The 16,525-nt window shown below is 50.2% G+C and overlaps 1 protein-coding gene across 2 annotated transcripts in view; it reads right to left on the bottom strand.

Moving 5' to 3' along the window:
• Nucleotides 1–308: 308 nt before the first annotated feature.
• Nucleotides 309–16,525, bottom strand: part of RCC2 (regulator of chromosome condensation 2) — a 33,037-nt gene continuing 16,820 nt past the window's right edge. For both annotated transcript variants that reach the window (XM_034956643.3, XM_034956649.3), the window contains exons 5-13: nt 16,230–16,361; nt 15,728–15,816; nt 14,224–14,338; nt 9,989–10,155; nt 7,069–7,249; nt 6,605–6,710; nt 5,654–5,726; nt 3,528–3,605; nt 309–2,739 (exon numbers count right to left, since the gene is read on the bottom strand). In XM_034956643.3, coding sequence (XP_034812534.1) covers nt 2,635–2,739; nt 3,528–3,605; nt 5,654–5,726; nt 6,605–6,710; nt 7,069–7,249; nt 9,989–10,155; nt 14,224–14,338; nt 15,728–15,816; nt 16,230–16,361 — 1,046 coding nt within the window. In that variant the 3' untranslated portion in view covers nt 309–2,634. The remainder of the gene's footprint in view (nt 2,740–3,527; nt 3,606–5,653; nt 5,727–6,604; nt 6,711–7,068; nt 7,250–9,988; nt 10,156–14,223; nt 14,339–15,727; nt 15,817–16,229; nt 16,362–16,525) is intronic.

Below are 16,525 nucleotides of genomic sequence, written 5' to 3'. Positions count from 1 at the left end.
GCAGTCACCATGCTGGATGCCTCCCATGACTTATTTTTTCCTCTCAAAGCCCCAGTGAAAATGCGAAGAACTCCACTTCTGAATTGGACAACTGAGGTACTGACTCTGTCCCACTCCCCTAGCATTTCATGGGGCAGAGTTGGGGGATCCACTCACTTCAACCAGTGCAGTTTAAACCTGGAAGCTCCCCTGGGGTCACCTGTCTCCTGGCACCACCTTCTGTGGGTGCCAGGGCTTAGGAGGTACACATACAAGGAGTTAAGAAAAACAGAGCTCCGTTCCAACCGAAAAAGAAATGCAAAATCCAAGACAGTAGACAATGATGTTGTTTATTTAAAATGTTTACTCCAAGAAATATATATATAAAAAAAAATAATAAGACAATTACAGCACTAAACCAGGCACCTTCGACCAAATCACAACCTCCTCTTTGATTCCCCTTCACGCTAAGCCTCTTTCAAATTCTTTTTCCTGAGCTGGAAGACCAGTCAGATGCCCGCAGGGTCAGCGCCAAGCACATTCCCAACCGGGCAACTGTGTACCTTTCTCTAGGAGTGCACGGCACCCTTCCCCCACAACTCCTTGTTTTAAAGGATTTAACCCATTTTTCAACCTAAGCCAGAAGGAGCTGCGGGTCAAGGCAGTCTTCACTTTGAAGGTCCCTTTCCTGCTCCAGTCCCTGGGCTAGGGTTCTAGAAGAGCTGGCTGCCAGGTTTACATGAGGCCACCGAAGATCTAAGTCCAGCTAAGCCCAGGGAGGCTCCTGCAAAGGCTGGGACCTCGGGTGCTGCGTCCTCAACCCTCTCGGTGACCACGACTCAAAGGAGAGACCTCAAGGGTGCCAGGAGCACAGGTGCCTGGGCTGCATTCCAGGAAAGAGACCTGTCCAGGGAAACGGATCAGGCTGTCGCATGGAAGCTTAAGTCAGAGATGGTGGTTTTGGGGTGATTTGGACAAATTAGGTTAGTTTAGCAAAGCTCTGAAGTAGCAGAAGCTTCTCCCCTGGACTACTGATTGAACACAGAACAAGAGATGCGCGTGGCGTCAGACTAAGTCTTAGAGAGATGCAGGCCAGTCTCCTCCCACAGGGCCTTGGGACTGGCAGGACAGACACTGCTACATGCCCTCCAAGGGCAGGAGTCACGGTAAGGAGCGACTGGGGTGGAAAATAGGGAAAAAAGCAACAACAACTAGATCATTTTTGGCATTTTAACATGGAGACAGTGACAAGTGGTAACAATAGCAAAAGAAAAAAAAAAAACTTGAAGAGACCAATATTTAACTTTCCCATCCACCCAAGTCTCACACTTAAGTTCTAGTCCCATCTCCCCCATAAGCACCACTGAACTAAATATCTATTTTAAAGCACCCAAACCAGTCCAGACCCTCTGGAAACCAAGAGCCCCAGCCACAGCTGTCGCCTCTCTTGGGTCCAGGCGAGAGGAGGGTTCCGGGAAAGGCACCTCATAACTCACTCAGCGCAGCACACACGGCGGCAAGCTCGGGCACGGGCACTTGACGGGGACGCAGGTGGCAGTCACAGCATCCGTGCTGACACGCAAGGAAGGGGACTCTTCGGTAATCCCAACTATTTGGTACCAGAGCCAAGCAAACGTGACTAAAGGGAGCTGGGTCAGCAGAGCGGTACCCCGAGTCTCAGCAACAGGACGGCCCGCGCAAGGCAGGATCCAGGCGGGGGAGAAAAAGAGACCAAAGCACAAGGCGATCGAGGCTGGCACAGAAAGGGCTGATCCTTCTTGCAAGGACTGGAGAATGCACTTGACTGCTGGCTGATCCATCTCATAATTGGCGAGTGCGTGTGACAAGGCTCAGCCCTGGCTCCACAGGGAGCCACCAAGCTGACTCAACTGATACAAATGTTCCCACCTCTGCCCCACCCCCAAGTCCCCATGGTTCCACAATCACCTGATTTTCATTTGGACCTCTTTAACAGCTAAAGTAGATATAAATGGCTAAACACAGATCCCCAATCCCCCACCAGGGGGGACACGGCCGATTCTATAATGTCGCAGCCAGAAGGATGTGGGCGTACAGGCAGCCAGGGGGAGAAACAGAACCGACACCGGCCTAGGCCCATCTGCAAGAAAAAGCGGAGAAGGAGTGACCCGGATGCTTCCGAAGCACGCGAGCGTGATTTTGGATGGAGGCGGGCCGGTGACTTTGCCTAGCTGCTGCCGGTTCCTGTAAGGGACATTCTTTCTGAGTAAATGGCGATTCCTCTTCCATGTGGCATCTGCTTGGATCACGATGCTAATTGTAACTGGAAAGGGGTGTTTTGGGGAGTGTATTCAGGAGAGGAAGAAAGAAAAAACTTAAAAAAAAAAAACCTAGATTGCTCAAAGTTTCTGCCTCTTTTGTAGGAATGGTAAATCAACTATGAGCAAGTATTTTAATTCAACATTAAGGGAAAAAAAAGGGACTTTGGAAAGCATACAGAAAAAAAGGTAGTTAACGTTGGATCATGTGTAAAACGGAACCTCAGGGAGTCTAAACAAAAATGCACCTTCGGTCAACTTTTGCTTTTTTAAATTCCTCGTTTGACTTCCCGTCCCAGTGCACATGGAAATGACAGCTGCCGCGAGAGGTGTGGAGTCGGAGTCGTCTCCGGGAGCATCAGAGGGTTCGGGGGTTGTATTCTGGCAGTTTCTTGATCTTCTCTTTCTCAGTCTCACTTTCATCTCTTGCTATCACCAAGGAGTGTGAGTAGCCCATGGCGACCTGGGGGGACAAATCAGCGTTGGGTGTGCCTGAGGCGCCTGGGCTCATTAATGCGTTGAAGAGACTCTGGAAACTGGGCTGCTAAAGCGGGTCAGCATGGAGAAAAACAAGAGTGCCCTTGAAAACTGCAAAAAGCCCCTCTGCCCAAGACAGCTAGTTTCCATGTGACTGCCACCAATGCTCTGCCAATCAGAGCCTTCCAGGCTGCCCTGGGAGACCCAGCTGGAAGGAAGCCCACTGGGCCACCTCTTATCAGCAGGGACAGGTGGGGACATGGCTCCAGCTCCACTTCCATCCCCCCTCTTCTCTGGCTCACAATCCTGCCTGGGTGAGGTGCACCACCCCTCTCTGTGTCTTGGCAGACAGGGCCAGCAGGTTGGCTGACTGAGCCGCAGGGGCCTCACCCCGCCATCTGACTCCTGCAGCCACGCAGCCTCTACTCCGTGGACCTGCGGACCTGCGGACCTGCCTCCAGCCCAGTGGATCTGAGTCCTGGGTGTGATGGAGACGCGAGCGATGTGCTCGCCCGAGAGTGGATCTGCTGCGGCCAGTTGGTGCCATCTGTCATCAAGGGTGAGGACAGCCACCCAGCCTGGCCAGCAACCCTGTGCACTCTCTCCTGCAGATGATTGTTACCTCTCAAACAAATCTTAGCGTGAGACACCAGGAAAGCCAGCTGAGATGGTAAACAAGACAACTCAAACAGACTGCGATGATCAAAATCATGAGGAGTGACATACCACTGGGCACGGACATGTCCCCGAGCTGGCACAGCTGCCCCCACTCACCTGCTCTGAGAAAATGCCATCCAGAGTCTTCACCTCCTGGGCTGCAGTGGAAGACTTGGGCTTGTGGTCCCCGTAGCCCTGGCGAAGCAAACAAGATGTTCGCAATCGGGGATCCATGTGGCTCAGTCCACAAGTGGGGAATCACGGCAACATTTCCTGGCCCCCACTAACCAGAAGCCAGTGATGATGCCCTCTGGCCCATGACAAGCCCGGCCACCCTTGCACACAAGGGCCAGGTGGAATCATCCAAGTTTATCCACAAAAGGTGCCGCCAGCAGGCGACTAGCGCTTAACCTAAGGAAGACCAAGGTGCCCAACTCTAGCCTGCAGGACTTCTGTGTGCACAAGTCCCTTCTGGGGAGTATGGCACTGGTGACAAGAGATGACACCACGAGTGCAGGAAGAATGGCAACTGCAGCCCTTCAGGACCAAAGCGACCAAGAACACGGGCTGACCAAATGCCCTTGATGCCTCCACCATCCAGAGTGGAATAATCACCATCCAAAACAAAACAAAACAAAATAAAAGGGCTTAAGCGTGACAGGGAGACTATTAGCAATAGCACCAGAGAACCAGTTTCCCTCCCAGAGGTAGAAGGAACTGGACGAATTGGCGCAGCTAAGGGGGAGTCTTGTGCAAAGGTGTGGAGCTGGGCGATTGAAAGGTTGAAGGCCCTGGCTCAGGTAAAACAGAGGGTCCCACAGGGCGGGAGAGGAGGACCCTCCCTCCCCAGCCCAGGCCTGCCCACATGTCCCTGGTTTCATCTCCTGCCAGGCCCCACCTCGGGCCTTCCCACACAGTAGATGTTCCCTCCAAGGTGCCAGGCCAACTTCTCACCCTTGAGAAGCTCCCCAAAAAGTCTCCCTTGCTCCCCTCTAGCTTCAAAATTTATATTTAGAAGGTCAAAGTCTATTTCTGATAGGCCCCAGAAAACATCCTTCCTCCTCTAAGAACTATCTGTAGAAACTGGGCCAGGCTCTGTCTCTTTCCTGTCAATGTTTCAAATCGGGCCACCAGAGCATCTGAGCCAGACTCCAAGGGTGTGCAGAGCCCCAAGAAAAAGGTGCATTCACCATCCATCCCAGCCACAGCTCAAGAGACCAAGGAATGCCCTTCCTTCCCCTCCTCTCCATCAACCACAAGAGTACCTTGCAACCACAAGAGTGCAGGAGAGGGAGACAGACTGTGCTTCTAACAAGAAATAAGGGACTAAAACTAAGACCACCAAGAGTTAAGCGGAGAATCAAACCGTGACTAGTGTAAGCAGATCAGGATGCACTCCACAGCCAAGCTAGTCTTCCTAACAAAAACTCAAAGACCCGCCTTGGCCGGGTGCGGTGGCTCACGCCTGTAATCCCAGCACTTTGGGAGGTTGAGGCGGGTGGATCACCTAAGGTCAGGAGTTCAAGACAGCCTGGCCAACATGCTGAAACCCCATCTCTACCAAAAATACAAAAATTAGCTGGGCGTGGTGGCAAACGCCTATAGTCCCAGCTACTCAGGAGGCTGAAGCTGGGAGACAGAGGGTGCAGTGAGCCAAGATCGCGCCACTGCACTCCAGCCTGGGTGACAGAGAAACTCCATCTCAAAAAAAAAAAAAAAAGAAGACTCACCTAGCACCAGGACCTAAGAATGAAAGACATTTGTTTGCGGAAGGCCACGTGTGTGAAATTGAGGGCCATGAGTTCTAACCTCATCGCTCAAGTAACTGGTATTAACAACAGAAACACAGGTTTAAACTCAATTTGGAAAAATGAAGAATGTCCCCAAATCACCCACAACTGTGTTTCCCACTGACTTAGGCCTCCAGGGGAGAGGGAACAAACAGGCCCTTTTCCTCCCATAACCCAACTGTGGTTTACAAAATGCAAGGGGAAACTGGATCTGAAAAGTCCCAATTTTCAGAGTTTACAAATGTGCAGAGATGACTCAGAATTATCTGACTAGCACAGAATTGTCCTTGAAAACTCATGGGACTCAATTGTGTTGCAAACCTTAATACAACAAGGGGGAAATCCCAAATGTTTTTCTTCTGTGTGTTTTGGGAGACAGGTGGAGAGAACCCAAAGGCCATGAGCCACCCTGACTGGCTCCACTTCCCCTGACCCGCACAGGTGACAGCTTACCAGTTCCCCAAAGGTCGGTGACGGACCCCAGCTGATAGTGCTCTCGTCGGCGGCCACAATGATGCTGCTCTTCCTGCAAACAGGCAGGATGTCACTGCAGGGCCAGCAGCCCCAGACCTGGACCCACGCAGCTATGGCTCAAGGGCATGAGTGTGAGCTGCCACTTTTCCCTTGGCGTACTCATTCCAAGTAGCAAACACAATAACAGGGCCAACAGGTTTCTCCTCAACCCTAAGATTGTTCCATGCAGGCCACTCAACGCTTCAACAAAACAACAAAGCCCTTAGACAGGCCTAGGGGCCAAAGGCAAGGGACCTTGCTGTGCATCCTGCACAGCTCTCTCTCAGTGGGAGGTCGCTTTGGGAAGAGGAGACCAGATCAGGATAGAGTGAAAGCCTGTTCCAGAGGGAGCAGCCTTCATGCATAATGATTTGGGCAGGGCTAGAGGCTTCAACAGATTAAAGCCACGCCGACAGAGGCCCCTCATACTGTTCCACCCACACCTGCCAGCTGATAAATCCAACTCCTCAGCAAGAAGTGCTAGCTAACTCAACAGGTGTCCTGAAATTAACTACAAACCACTGCTGCCAAGACAATGTCGTCTTCCCAGTGTCAGAGCAACTCAAGTCCTACTATGTTTCCAACTACGTATAATTTTCAACCTGCAGCGTAGGAACACATCAAGCTCTGCTTGTGTATTTCTTTGAACAGAAACCTTCAAAATGACTTTCTTCCCACAAGACAGGGAACAGCCATCTGTTCTAGCAGCGAATGGGCCCTCTCCCCTCCTGTACCCCCGGACTCTGGGATTCAGTGTGTCAGATGGCCTGCTGAGGACAGCCCAACAGGCAGCAGAAACAGAGCCCTATCAGGGAGGGGCACCCCATGGGTGTGTCTGACACCCCCAAGAAAGGAAGAGACCTCATACCCACAGGAGATGCGGCCACCTACCCACAAGCCAGGCTCCGGATTCTCCAGCCACAGAGGTCCTGCACTGCTTTTGGGTACATGGTAGATTCACGGGAGGTGTTGGTGGCCCCCCAGAAAAACAGACCACCTGAGGGAAGACAAAACATGTTCCCAGCGTGACCAGACATCGAGAGCTGAGTCTCATCTTCAGTATTATCAGGGTGAAAAGAGGACGGGATGGCAAACAAGTGTTCTGTCTAAAAGATAACTGGAGCCGGGCGTGGTAGCGTGCCCGTGCAGTCCCAGCTACTCAGGACGCTATGATGGTAGGACTGCTTGAGCCCAGGAGTTCGACACCAGCCTGGACAACACAACGAGTTCCTGTCTCAAAAAAATAAAGAACACTGGGAGGTAAAGAGAATTGGGGTTCGTGGTCTAGGGACAGGACAATGGCTACACGGTTCCGCACCAGAGCACTGATAAGCCAGGGGGCAGAGATCACTAACCCACTTCACTGACAGCAAAGGAGCAGGTGTAACCAGCATAGATCTGGGAAGCCCCACGCCCAGGGAAGTCAAACAGCTTCACCAGGCGGGGGACCATCTCATCCTTCTGCTCTGCGTGGCCCAGCCGGCCATAGCCACCGAAGCCCCAGGAGAAGACTCGCTTCTGGGAGTCCAGGACCAGCTGCAAGGAAAGAAAACACAGGGTTGGAACAAACAGACTTCCAACAGGCAACAAGAGGGGTCATCGTTTCTGTGCAGACAACCTGGTGCAAATGCTAAGGGCAAAGGAACAGCAACATTCAAGATCCCCTACCAGCTGGGCACGGTGGTTCACATCTAATCCCAACACTTTGGGAGGCCAAGGCGGGTGGATCACTTGAGGTCAGGAGTTTGAAACCAGCCTGGCCAACATGGTGAAACCCTGTCTCCAAAAACCAAAGAAATATCCTTTGCCTGCCTCCAGCAGAAAGATCCTCTACCTCCCGCCTCCAGCAGTGGGGGAGGAGGCAACAGGAGCAAGTGTAGCAAAATGGCATGCATTCAATAAGCCCAGTTTGCTATTTTCTCCGCCAGGGACTCCATTTTCCAATCCTGTTTTGTGCTATTTATTTAAGTGACAAGTCTTAACCCTTTCCTTAATCGGAAGCAACAGGGCTATGTCTCCTGAGAGTTCAGCAATCATTTGATTCCCATTACAACAGAGATTCAGCCAGGCGCAGTGGCTCATGCCTGTAATCCTAGCACGTTGGGAGGCCGAGGCAGGTGGATTGCCTGAACTCAGGAATTCAAGACCAGCCTGGGCAACATGGTGAAACCCATCTCTACTAAAATACAAAAAAATTAGCTGGGCACAGTGGTGTGCACCTGTAATCCCAGCTACTCAGGAGGCTGAGACAGGAGAATCTCTTGAACCTGGGAGGCGGAGGCTGCAGTGAGCCGAGATAGTGTCACTGCACTCCAGCCTGGGTGACAGAATGAGACTCCATCTCAAAAAAAAACAAAAAAACAAAAAAAACAGATTCAATTGCAGAAAGAACAGAAGAGAAAAGGCCTACCTGTTCCTGGATTTTTCGTTTTTTTTCCCCCCCTCGAGAGGGTCTCGTGCTCTGTTACCTAGGCTGGAATGCAATGGCACGATCACGGCTCACCACAACCTCCACCTCCTGGGCTCAAGTGATTCTCCTACCTCAGCCTCCCAAGTCGCTAGGACTTGGGTGTGCACCACCATGCCCAGCTGATTTTTGTGGTTTTTTTTGTAGAGATGGGGGTCTCACCATGTTGCTCAGACTGGTCTCAAATGATCTGCCCACCTTGGCCTCCCAAAGTCCTGTGATTACAAACATGAACCACTGCGCCCGGCCTGGGTTTTTCTTTAGACTTCCCTCACCCACAGGTACAGAGGTAACCTGTACCTGGTCACTGATGAAATGAACTCAGAGACACTTCAAGTGTTTAAGATTTATCTTCTTCAGTCTCGTTTTCCCATCTTCTGACATGCCAATTCAGTTCTTTGATGTTTCATGTCTAAACCATGTGAATCTACAACTTACTAAAAAACTTGACCTATAAGGCCCTAAACAAGAGCCAACTTTATTTCCCCTGACTACATCAGACAAAACAAATCAGTTTTTGGACTTGCACGAACTGAAATCTCCTACCCTAGTCCTAGCCCAATTCCCTGGGCATTCTTCATCGGCAAGAAGATTCCAAGGGAAGGAGGTGGTGAGCTGAGACCACTCAGTGGGGAGGACCAACTTGATCTCTGGAATCCTAGCCCAGGCTTTTTCAACAAAGCATAGAACAAAGAGACTCCTAGGCATTCTCAGACAGAAGAACCACAGGAAGGCCATTAAAATTAAAAGATACACTAACAGCCGGGCACGGTGGCTCACACCTGTAATCCCAGCACTTTGGGAGGCCGAGGCAGGTGGATCACGAGGTCAGGAGTTTGAGACCAGCCTGGCCAACATGGTGAAACCCCATCTCTACTAAAAATACAAAATTAGCCAGGAATGGTGGCAGGTGCCTCTAATCCCAGCTACTCAGGAGGCTGAGGCAGGAGAATAGCTTGAAACAGGAAGACAGAGGTTGCAGTGAGTTGAGATCTCAACACTGCATTCCAGCCTGGGTGAAAAAGTGAAACTCCGCCTCAAATAAAAAAAAAAAAAAAAAAAGATACACAAACAAAAGATTGCACTGCAGTTTATCTAAAGTGACCTTTAAAGAAACAACCTAGGCCAGGCGCGGTGGCTCACACCTGTAATCCCAGCACTTTGAGAGGCCGAGGTGGGCAGATCACCTGAGGTCAGGAGTTTGAGACCAGCCTGACCAACATGGAGAAACCCTGTCTCTACTGAAAATACAAAACTAGCCGGGGCATGGTGGCGCATGCCTGTAATCCCAGCTACTCGGGAGGCTGAGGCAGGAGAATTGCTTGAACCTGGGAGGTGGAAGCTGTGGTGAGCCGAGATCACGCCATTGCACTCCAGCCTGGGCAACAAGAGCAAAACTGTCTCCAAAAAAAAAAGGGTTGGGGGGACAACCTACTGATTAAAAACGACTCACATCCCCAGTATGAGGCACCATCTACTGACCTGGAAAGATGTCTGTGATGTTATGTTAGATAAAAGCCAAAAGCAGAAAGTGCTTACCTTAAGGTGCAGGTGAGGGCGGCAAAACATCTACGTGTTTAAGATGTGTCTATTTAAATCACGGGAGAAGTTAACATAGGAGGCAGTGACAGGGAACCCTGCCCTGGGACCAAGGACCCTTTGGCCAAGGTGCAAAGCCCTCTTGAAGAAGCAAGCAGATGTCTACCTGGGATCAGTTCCTAGCCAAAGCCAAGCGTCAGGAAACTTGAGCATAAACACCCCCTCCATCCTGGTGCGACTCTCAGGAAGTGAGAAAAGCCGAGCCTCACCGTGTGGTTAGCGCCACAGGCCACGTCTCGTACAACCACGTTTGGTACAGGCAGAATCTGTCCATCTTTCGTCTTCTCAATGAAGATGGCCACTCGCCGGGGAACTAGTTCACAGTCGTACTCTATCCGCTGTGCTCGGGCGATGAACTTCCCATCTGAGTTGTGTCCTGTAGAGACCACAGAGCCGGCCATCAGCAGCAGCACAAGCACAAGGGACGCATCAGTGCTCACACGGAGTCTGTAGTGAGCCCCGGCAGCACCCCAGTCTGGCCCTTCTGGGCCTTAGACCAGCACACGTTGGTCAACAAAGGCAGCATTTCCAATCGGAGGCACAGCACAGTGAGTGGATCAGTGAAATCAATTTTGTGAGCTAAGACCAGTTATTTTTTAAAAACGAATAGAACAGAATGACAAAGAATACTCTACACATAATAATGGCACCATGTTACAACAATTCCAGGTAAGGTATTATATGTTCAGATTGGGTTGCAAAAGAAAACTTATTTTGTACAATGGGTTGCAGTCAAAAAAGTTGAAGCTGCTGATCAAGGAATGGTCTATCAAGTAAGATCTCTACCCCACTGGAGGGACCACAAGGAGCCCCTGAAAGGCCAAGAATAGACAGAAAAGCTCCACACGCAATCCCAGGCCTCTGTTTTTATGAATTACCAGTAACCTAAACGTATGGTTATGGGTGGCTAAAGCCTGCAATTCCCACACTCTGAATGACCCAGGGACTGGTTCGCAAAGACCCAGCTCAGCACACCACACACCAGGAGCCCGGCTGCTCCAGTCCTGTGAACACGCCAGACACCCAAGCTCCTGCAGCCACCTGCAGCAGCAGGGCTGCTAAGTAGTTGATAGTTTTAAACTGCTCCTGTTCCCACACTGTGATCATCAGTTTGGTTGGGCATGGTGGGTCACGCCTGGAATCCCAGCACGTTGGGAGGCCGAGGTGGGTGGATCACCTGAAGTGAGGTGTTTGAGACCAGCCTGGCCAACACAGTGAAGGCCTGTCTCTACTTAAAAAAACAAAAACAAACAAACAAAGATTAGCTGGGCGTGGTGGTGGGCGCCTATAGTCCAGCTACTTGGGAAGGCTGAGGCAGAAGAATCGCTTGAACCTGGGAGGTGGAGGTTGCAGTGAGCAGAGATCATGCCACTGCACTCCAGCCTGGGCGACAGAACAAGATTCTGTCTCCAAAAAAAACAAACAAAAAAATTTGTTGTTATCAGTTTGTAAACTAGCCCCCGGCTTGTGGCTAATCCCCCTCCATATGGCACGCTGGTGTGCACCTCAGCCCTTATTGGTATGTGTGTTTTTGAGCACTGTGCTATTTAAATACAGTCAGCCTTCCATGGCCACAGGTTCAACCAACTGTGGTCCAAAAATATCTGAGGGGAGGAGGAAACAAGGAAAAAAAAAAAGATAATACAAACAATACAAGTAAGACCATACAGTAGAACTACTTACATAACATTTACATCACATTAGGTACTGAAGTAATCTAGAGATGATTTTAAGTATATAGGTTACATGCAAATACTATGCCATTTTATATAAGGTACTTGAGCATCTTAAGATCTTGGTAACCACAGGGGGCACTGGAAGCAATCCCCCAGGTTACCAAGGAGCAACTGCACCCTGGAATCACAACTACGCTACACACAATAAAACTCCTGGGCTTGTTTACAGGGCGCCTTATAACACTCATCTCATAAGCAGGTTCTATTTTTTTTTTTTTTTTTTTTGAGACGGAGTCTCGCTCTGTCGCCCAGGCTGGAGTGCGGTGGCATGGTCTCTGCTCACTATCACTGTCTTATGACAGCAGTTCTCTACTGTTGACATAATCCCTTCCAGTGGAACATCTGTCCATTTAAGAGTCTGAGGGTCTTGGCCGGGCGCGGTGGCTCACGCCTGTAATCCCAGCACTTTGGGAGGCTGAGGTCGGCGGATCACGAGGTCAAGAGATTGAGACCATCCTGGCCAACATGGTGAAACCCCGTCTCTACCAAAAATACAAAAATTAGCCAGGTGTGGTGGCGCACGCCTGTAGTCCCAGCTACTCAGGAGGCTGAGGCAGGAGAATTGCTTGAACCCGGGAGGCGGAGGGTGCAGTGACCCGAGATCACGCCACTGCACTCTAGCCTGGTGACAGAGCAAGACTCCGTATCAAAAAAAACAATAAAAGTCTGAGGGTCCCCACTAAGAAATTCCCCCACCTTCTAGGCTACGATGAATGTAAGAGCATCATAGTAAATAGAATGCGCTTCCGGATATGTCATTACTTTTCTCACAAAAATGGTATTTTTAAACACTTGCACTCTTCTGGACAAGGTTTCAGCAAGGCAGTCAACAAATGATTAGAGTCCTTTTATTTGCTATCGACACAGTGGATACTGAACAGACACAACTCCCAGACAGGAGAGGAGGCACATTTGGTGACTGCTTTTTCCACCTCCTTTAAAGAGCTGCACACATCTGCTTTCTCCAGAAGTACAGGACAGAAGCTACTCCAGAAAACATCGAACAGCGGGCTTCCCTGTCCCTCTAGAGGGGTGACAGCTCTTTAAAATAAAGTTAAATGGCATGGCTGGGCACGGTGGCTCATGCCTGTAATCCCAACACTTTGGGAGGCCGAGGCGGGTAGATCACTTGAGATCAAGCGTTTGAGACCAGCCTGGTCAACATGGTGAAACCCCGTCTCTACTAAAAATACAAAAAAAGTTAGCTGGGTGTGGCAGCGGGCGCCTGTAGTCCCAACTACTCGGGAGACTGAGGCAGGAGAATTGCTTGAACCAAGGAGGTGGAGGTTGCAGTGAACTGAGATCACACCACTGCACTCCAGCCCGGGTGATAGAGGGAGACTCCGTCTTTCTTATCTTGGCGTTGCCCAGCCCAGTTCAGTGCACTGCAAAAAAGGGGGCACAAGGCATGAGTGTGTGTGGATGAGACACGGCCATAGTTGGATTTAGGTTCATTCTAAAAGTGATCTATCTGGATTTGGACAACGAAACAAACACCTGCCTTAAAGCAAGTAATACGCTGAGAATAAGCGATTCTGTAGCTACAAATCAAGCCGATTTCCAAACTACCTGCAAGTTGAGTGTAACTGAGCACTTGCGAATTTGTACAAAGTGCTTACATGGTGCCTGGCACACACAGTCACTGCTCCATGAAAGTGAGCCGTTTTTATCACCAACAGCATGTCATGCTTCCTGACGGAAAATCGACTTGCCGGGCTGCAGAGGGGAGGCCAAGGCAGCAGGAGCGCGCACGTGGCAGGAAGCGGACCGCTGCTGGGCACCGCAGCAGGGCTGTGGCCATGGAAACCGCTCTCCAACTGTCTCGGGCTCCGCCCCGGCAACCAACGCGAAATGTGAAATGTGCGTAAGGGGCTGTTCTCTCTTATTCACTTCTGACTTGAAGTATATTTAGTTTCACAAAGTCACTGTTCCCCGAGGCTAAGGCCAGCGGGCTCGGCGCTATTTTTACCTTTTCCATCTGCCAGGCGCTGCGGCTGCAGGAGCGCGCGCGGCCAGCAGAGGGCGCCCGCGCCACACCTCGCGGAGGCCTCCCCAGAGGGGCTGGAGTGGAGGCAGAGCCACAACCGGGAAGCGCACTTCAGGGAACCGCACTTAGGGTCCGACCGGAAGGAGAACGGAGACCATCAGGTCGGAAGACACTCCCCCCACTAACTGAGAACTGATGCCTGAATTCTCCTTTTCCACCAATGAGATCGAAGAAACAAGTTTCTGGACAACTAGATTCTGGCTAGGGATGACGCACGGGGAGGGGGTCCACCAGGGCTCCTCACGTGGCAACCCGAAATAATCGCCCAGGCCAGGGTTTCCAGAACAACGTTCATTTTGCGTAATTTTCTCATTTTCAATAAAGGCATAATCTTTAAATGTGAAATTGAATGAAGGTGGTCTGATTTTTTTTTTTTAACTTTGAAATCCCTTTATATAAATGAATTCCCCAATCAGAAAAAAAGAAATCTTTTGTCGGACTCCAGTCCCAACTTTTCCATTGAGGCAGTGTTGCAATACTCCATAATCCTGTGAATGAGGACGCGCTGTTCTGCTGAACATGAGATCCACTTAACGGACAAAGGCTATTATCTGAGATCAATTACCCACATTTCTAACACGTGTGTGCAGCCCCACACTGATCTCTAGTTCTGAATATATACAGTTAGATTACAAAGCTTTTAAAAAATGTACTTCCATACCCAGCTGACCATATTCAGGGCACCCAAAGGAATAGAGGTTTCCTTTGCAGTCCATTATCATACTGAATTCAGCCCCACAGGCCATTTTGGTAATTGGCTGGCCGTTGTACATTATCTGAAAAGACAAGAAAGGAGACTTTCATTTTTTTTAAAGACTGATAAAAAGCCTCTACCTCTCTGCATGTTGGTGGGAAACAATTACTAGGTTACAAACGGAAGTTTAATAAACTCAGTAATTCTGAAGGCAAAAGCTGAAGGCATTTCTAGAACACAAAGCTTAGAAGATATGTAAAGAAGCACCCTCAGACCCCCACCCTCCCAGCACAGAGCAGTTCAAAGCCTAGCCACTGTCTCTTTAAGATCAATAAAACCAAGTCCCTCCCTTCCTTCATCACCTAGACCACTAATTAGGCACTTAGCATTCTTCTGCCTTTAGTAGTAGTTTGTTTTTAAGGTATAAATCTCGCCCCTCCAACTCAAGTTTCTTAGAAAAAAAAAGACTGCCTATCTCCTGGGCGCGGTGGCTCACACCCAGCACTTTGGGAGGCCGAGGCAGGCAGATCAGGAAGTCAAGAGACGGAGACCATCCTGGCCAACATGGTGAAACCCCATCTCTACTAAAAATACAAAAATTAGCCGGGCGTGGTGGAGCATGCCTGTAGTCCCAGCTACTCGGGAGGCTGAGCAGGAGGCTGAGGCAGGAGAATCGCTTGAATCCGGGAGGCGGAGGTTGCAGTGAGCTGAGATCGTGCCACTGTACTCTAGCCTGGCAACAGAGCGAGACTCTGTCTCCCCTCCAAAAAAAAAAGACTGCCTATCTCGTATTTGTGTTCTAAGCATCTGGCTGGTGACTTTATACAAGGTCAAAACAAAGTATTTGGGGGAAGTACAATTACATCTATATAACATCACTCACTTTCTTTGGAACAGAACAGGCTTACGACAAGGCACTTCTAACAGATTTCTCCATTTGGAAACAAAATGTTTTCAGGATGGTTTTCAACCTGACCACAAACTAAGCCTGTTTTAAAAACTATAGCAAGGCTGTGTGCAGTGGCTCACACCTGTAATCCCAGTACTTTGGGAGGCCGAGGTGGGTGGATCACCTGAGGTCAGGAGTTCCAGACCAGCCTGCCCAACATGGAGAAACCCCGTCTCTACTAAAAATACAAAATTAGCCAGGTGTGGTGGCACATGCCTGTAACCCCAGCTACTCCGGAGGCTGAGGCAGGGGAATCACTTGAACCCGGGAGGCGGAGGTTGCAGTGAGCCGAGATTGCGCCATTGCACTCCAGCCTGGGCAAAAAGAGTGAAACTCCGTTCTCAAAAAAAAACCAAAAAAACCAAAAAAACAAACAAAAAAACCCTACAGCATGTAACTAAACATCCAGACCCTGTTTTTACAAGGGGTAAATTAACTCAAACGGAGACCCCACCTTAGAAAATCAAACACAAAAGTAAAGAGAAACAAAAAGCCGTGGAGCCGGAGCTGAGGAGGGGTCACCTGCGCGGGGCTGGGAACAGCGTCTGTCTGGTTGCCAAGGCCCAGCTGCCCCATCTTGTTTTCCCCAAACGCAAACACGGAGCCCGTTTCTGGAAGGAAGGAAAAATATCACAAAAGGGAAGATAATGGTGAATGTTTTGAACTAGATTTAGAATCAAAGGCATCAAAATAATAAAAACAGCTCATTTGCCAGGCAGAAGGCAAGTGAGACTGCCCAAAAGCTGGCAGTGCAGACGCTTCACAGCAAAGCCATTTCACATCAGAAACTGGGTGTGCAGAGAAACACAGGGCAGCGTCTCCTACTCCCAGATGGGCCTCCTATGGCCACTGGGGAGGCTCCCAATGCCCTCAAGAAGCCGCTCCATGCCCAGGTTCTCAGGGCCTCTTTCTGATCCTGACCAAGAGTCACAAGGGGAACTCCACCACCCCACGCCCCATCCCCAAGGCAGACCATCTGGCCTCTTGCCAAACTGAGAGGAGACACCAGCAGCCACCTCCTTACCCGTCAAGGCCAAGGTGTGGTTCCGCCCACATGCTGCAGACACAATCACTTCGTGGCTAAGACCCTCGATGAGTCTAGGGGCTTCTACTCTCTTGGTGTCACCATGTCCCAGCTGCCCCTTCTCATTTCGACCTGCAGATCACATGAGAGAAAGTAGAAAAGAGAGAGGGTAGTCCAGGCGGCACCACCAGGAGAAGGCGAGTACAAACACACTCTCAAATGATGCCCATCTGTCTCTGGAAGGTACCCTCCAAATTCCCAGAGCAAAGATCCAGAGCAAAGAACGCCCCGGCCCT

Source organism: Pan paniscus, chromosome 1 (assembly GCF_029289425.2).
Source record: "Pan paniscus chromosome 1, NHGRI_mPanPan1-v2.0_pri, whole genome shotgun sequence".
Classification (NCBI taxonomy): domain Eukaryota; kingdom Metazoa; phylum Chordata; class Mammalia; order Primates; family Hominidae; genus Pan; species Pan paniscus.
This window is presented reverse-complemented; position numbering and strand designations above follow the sequence as displayed.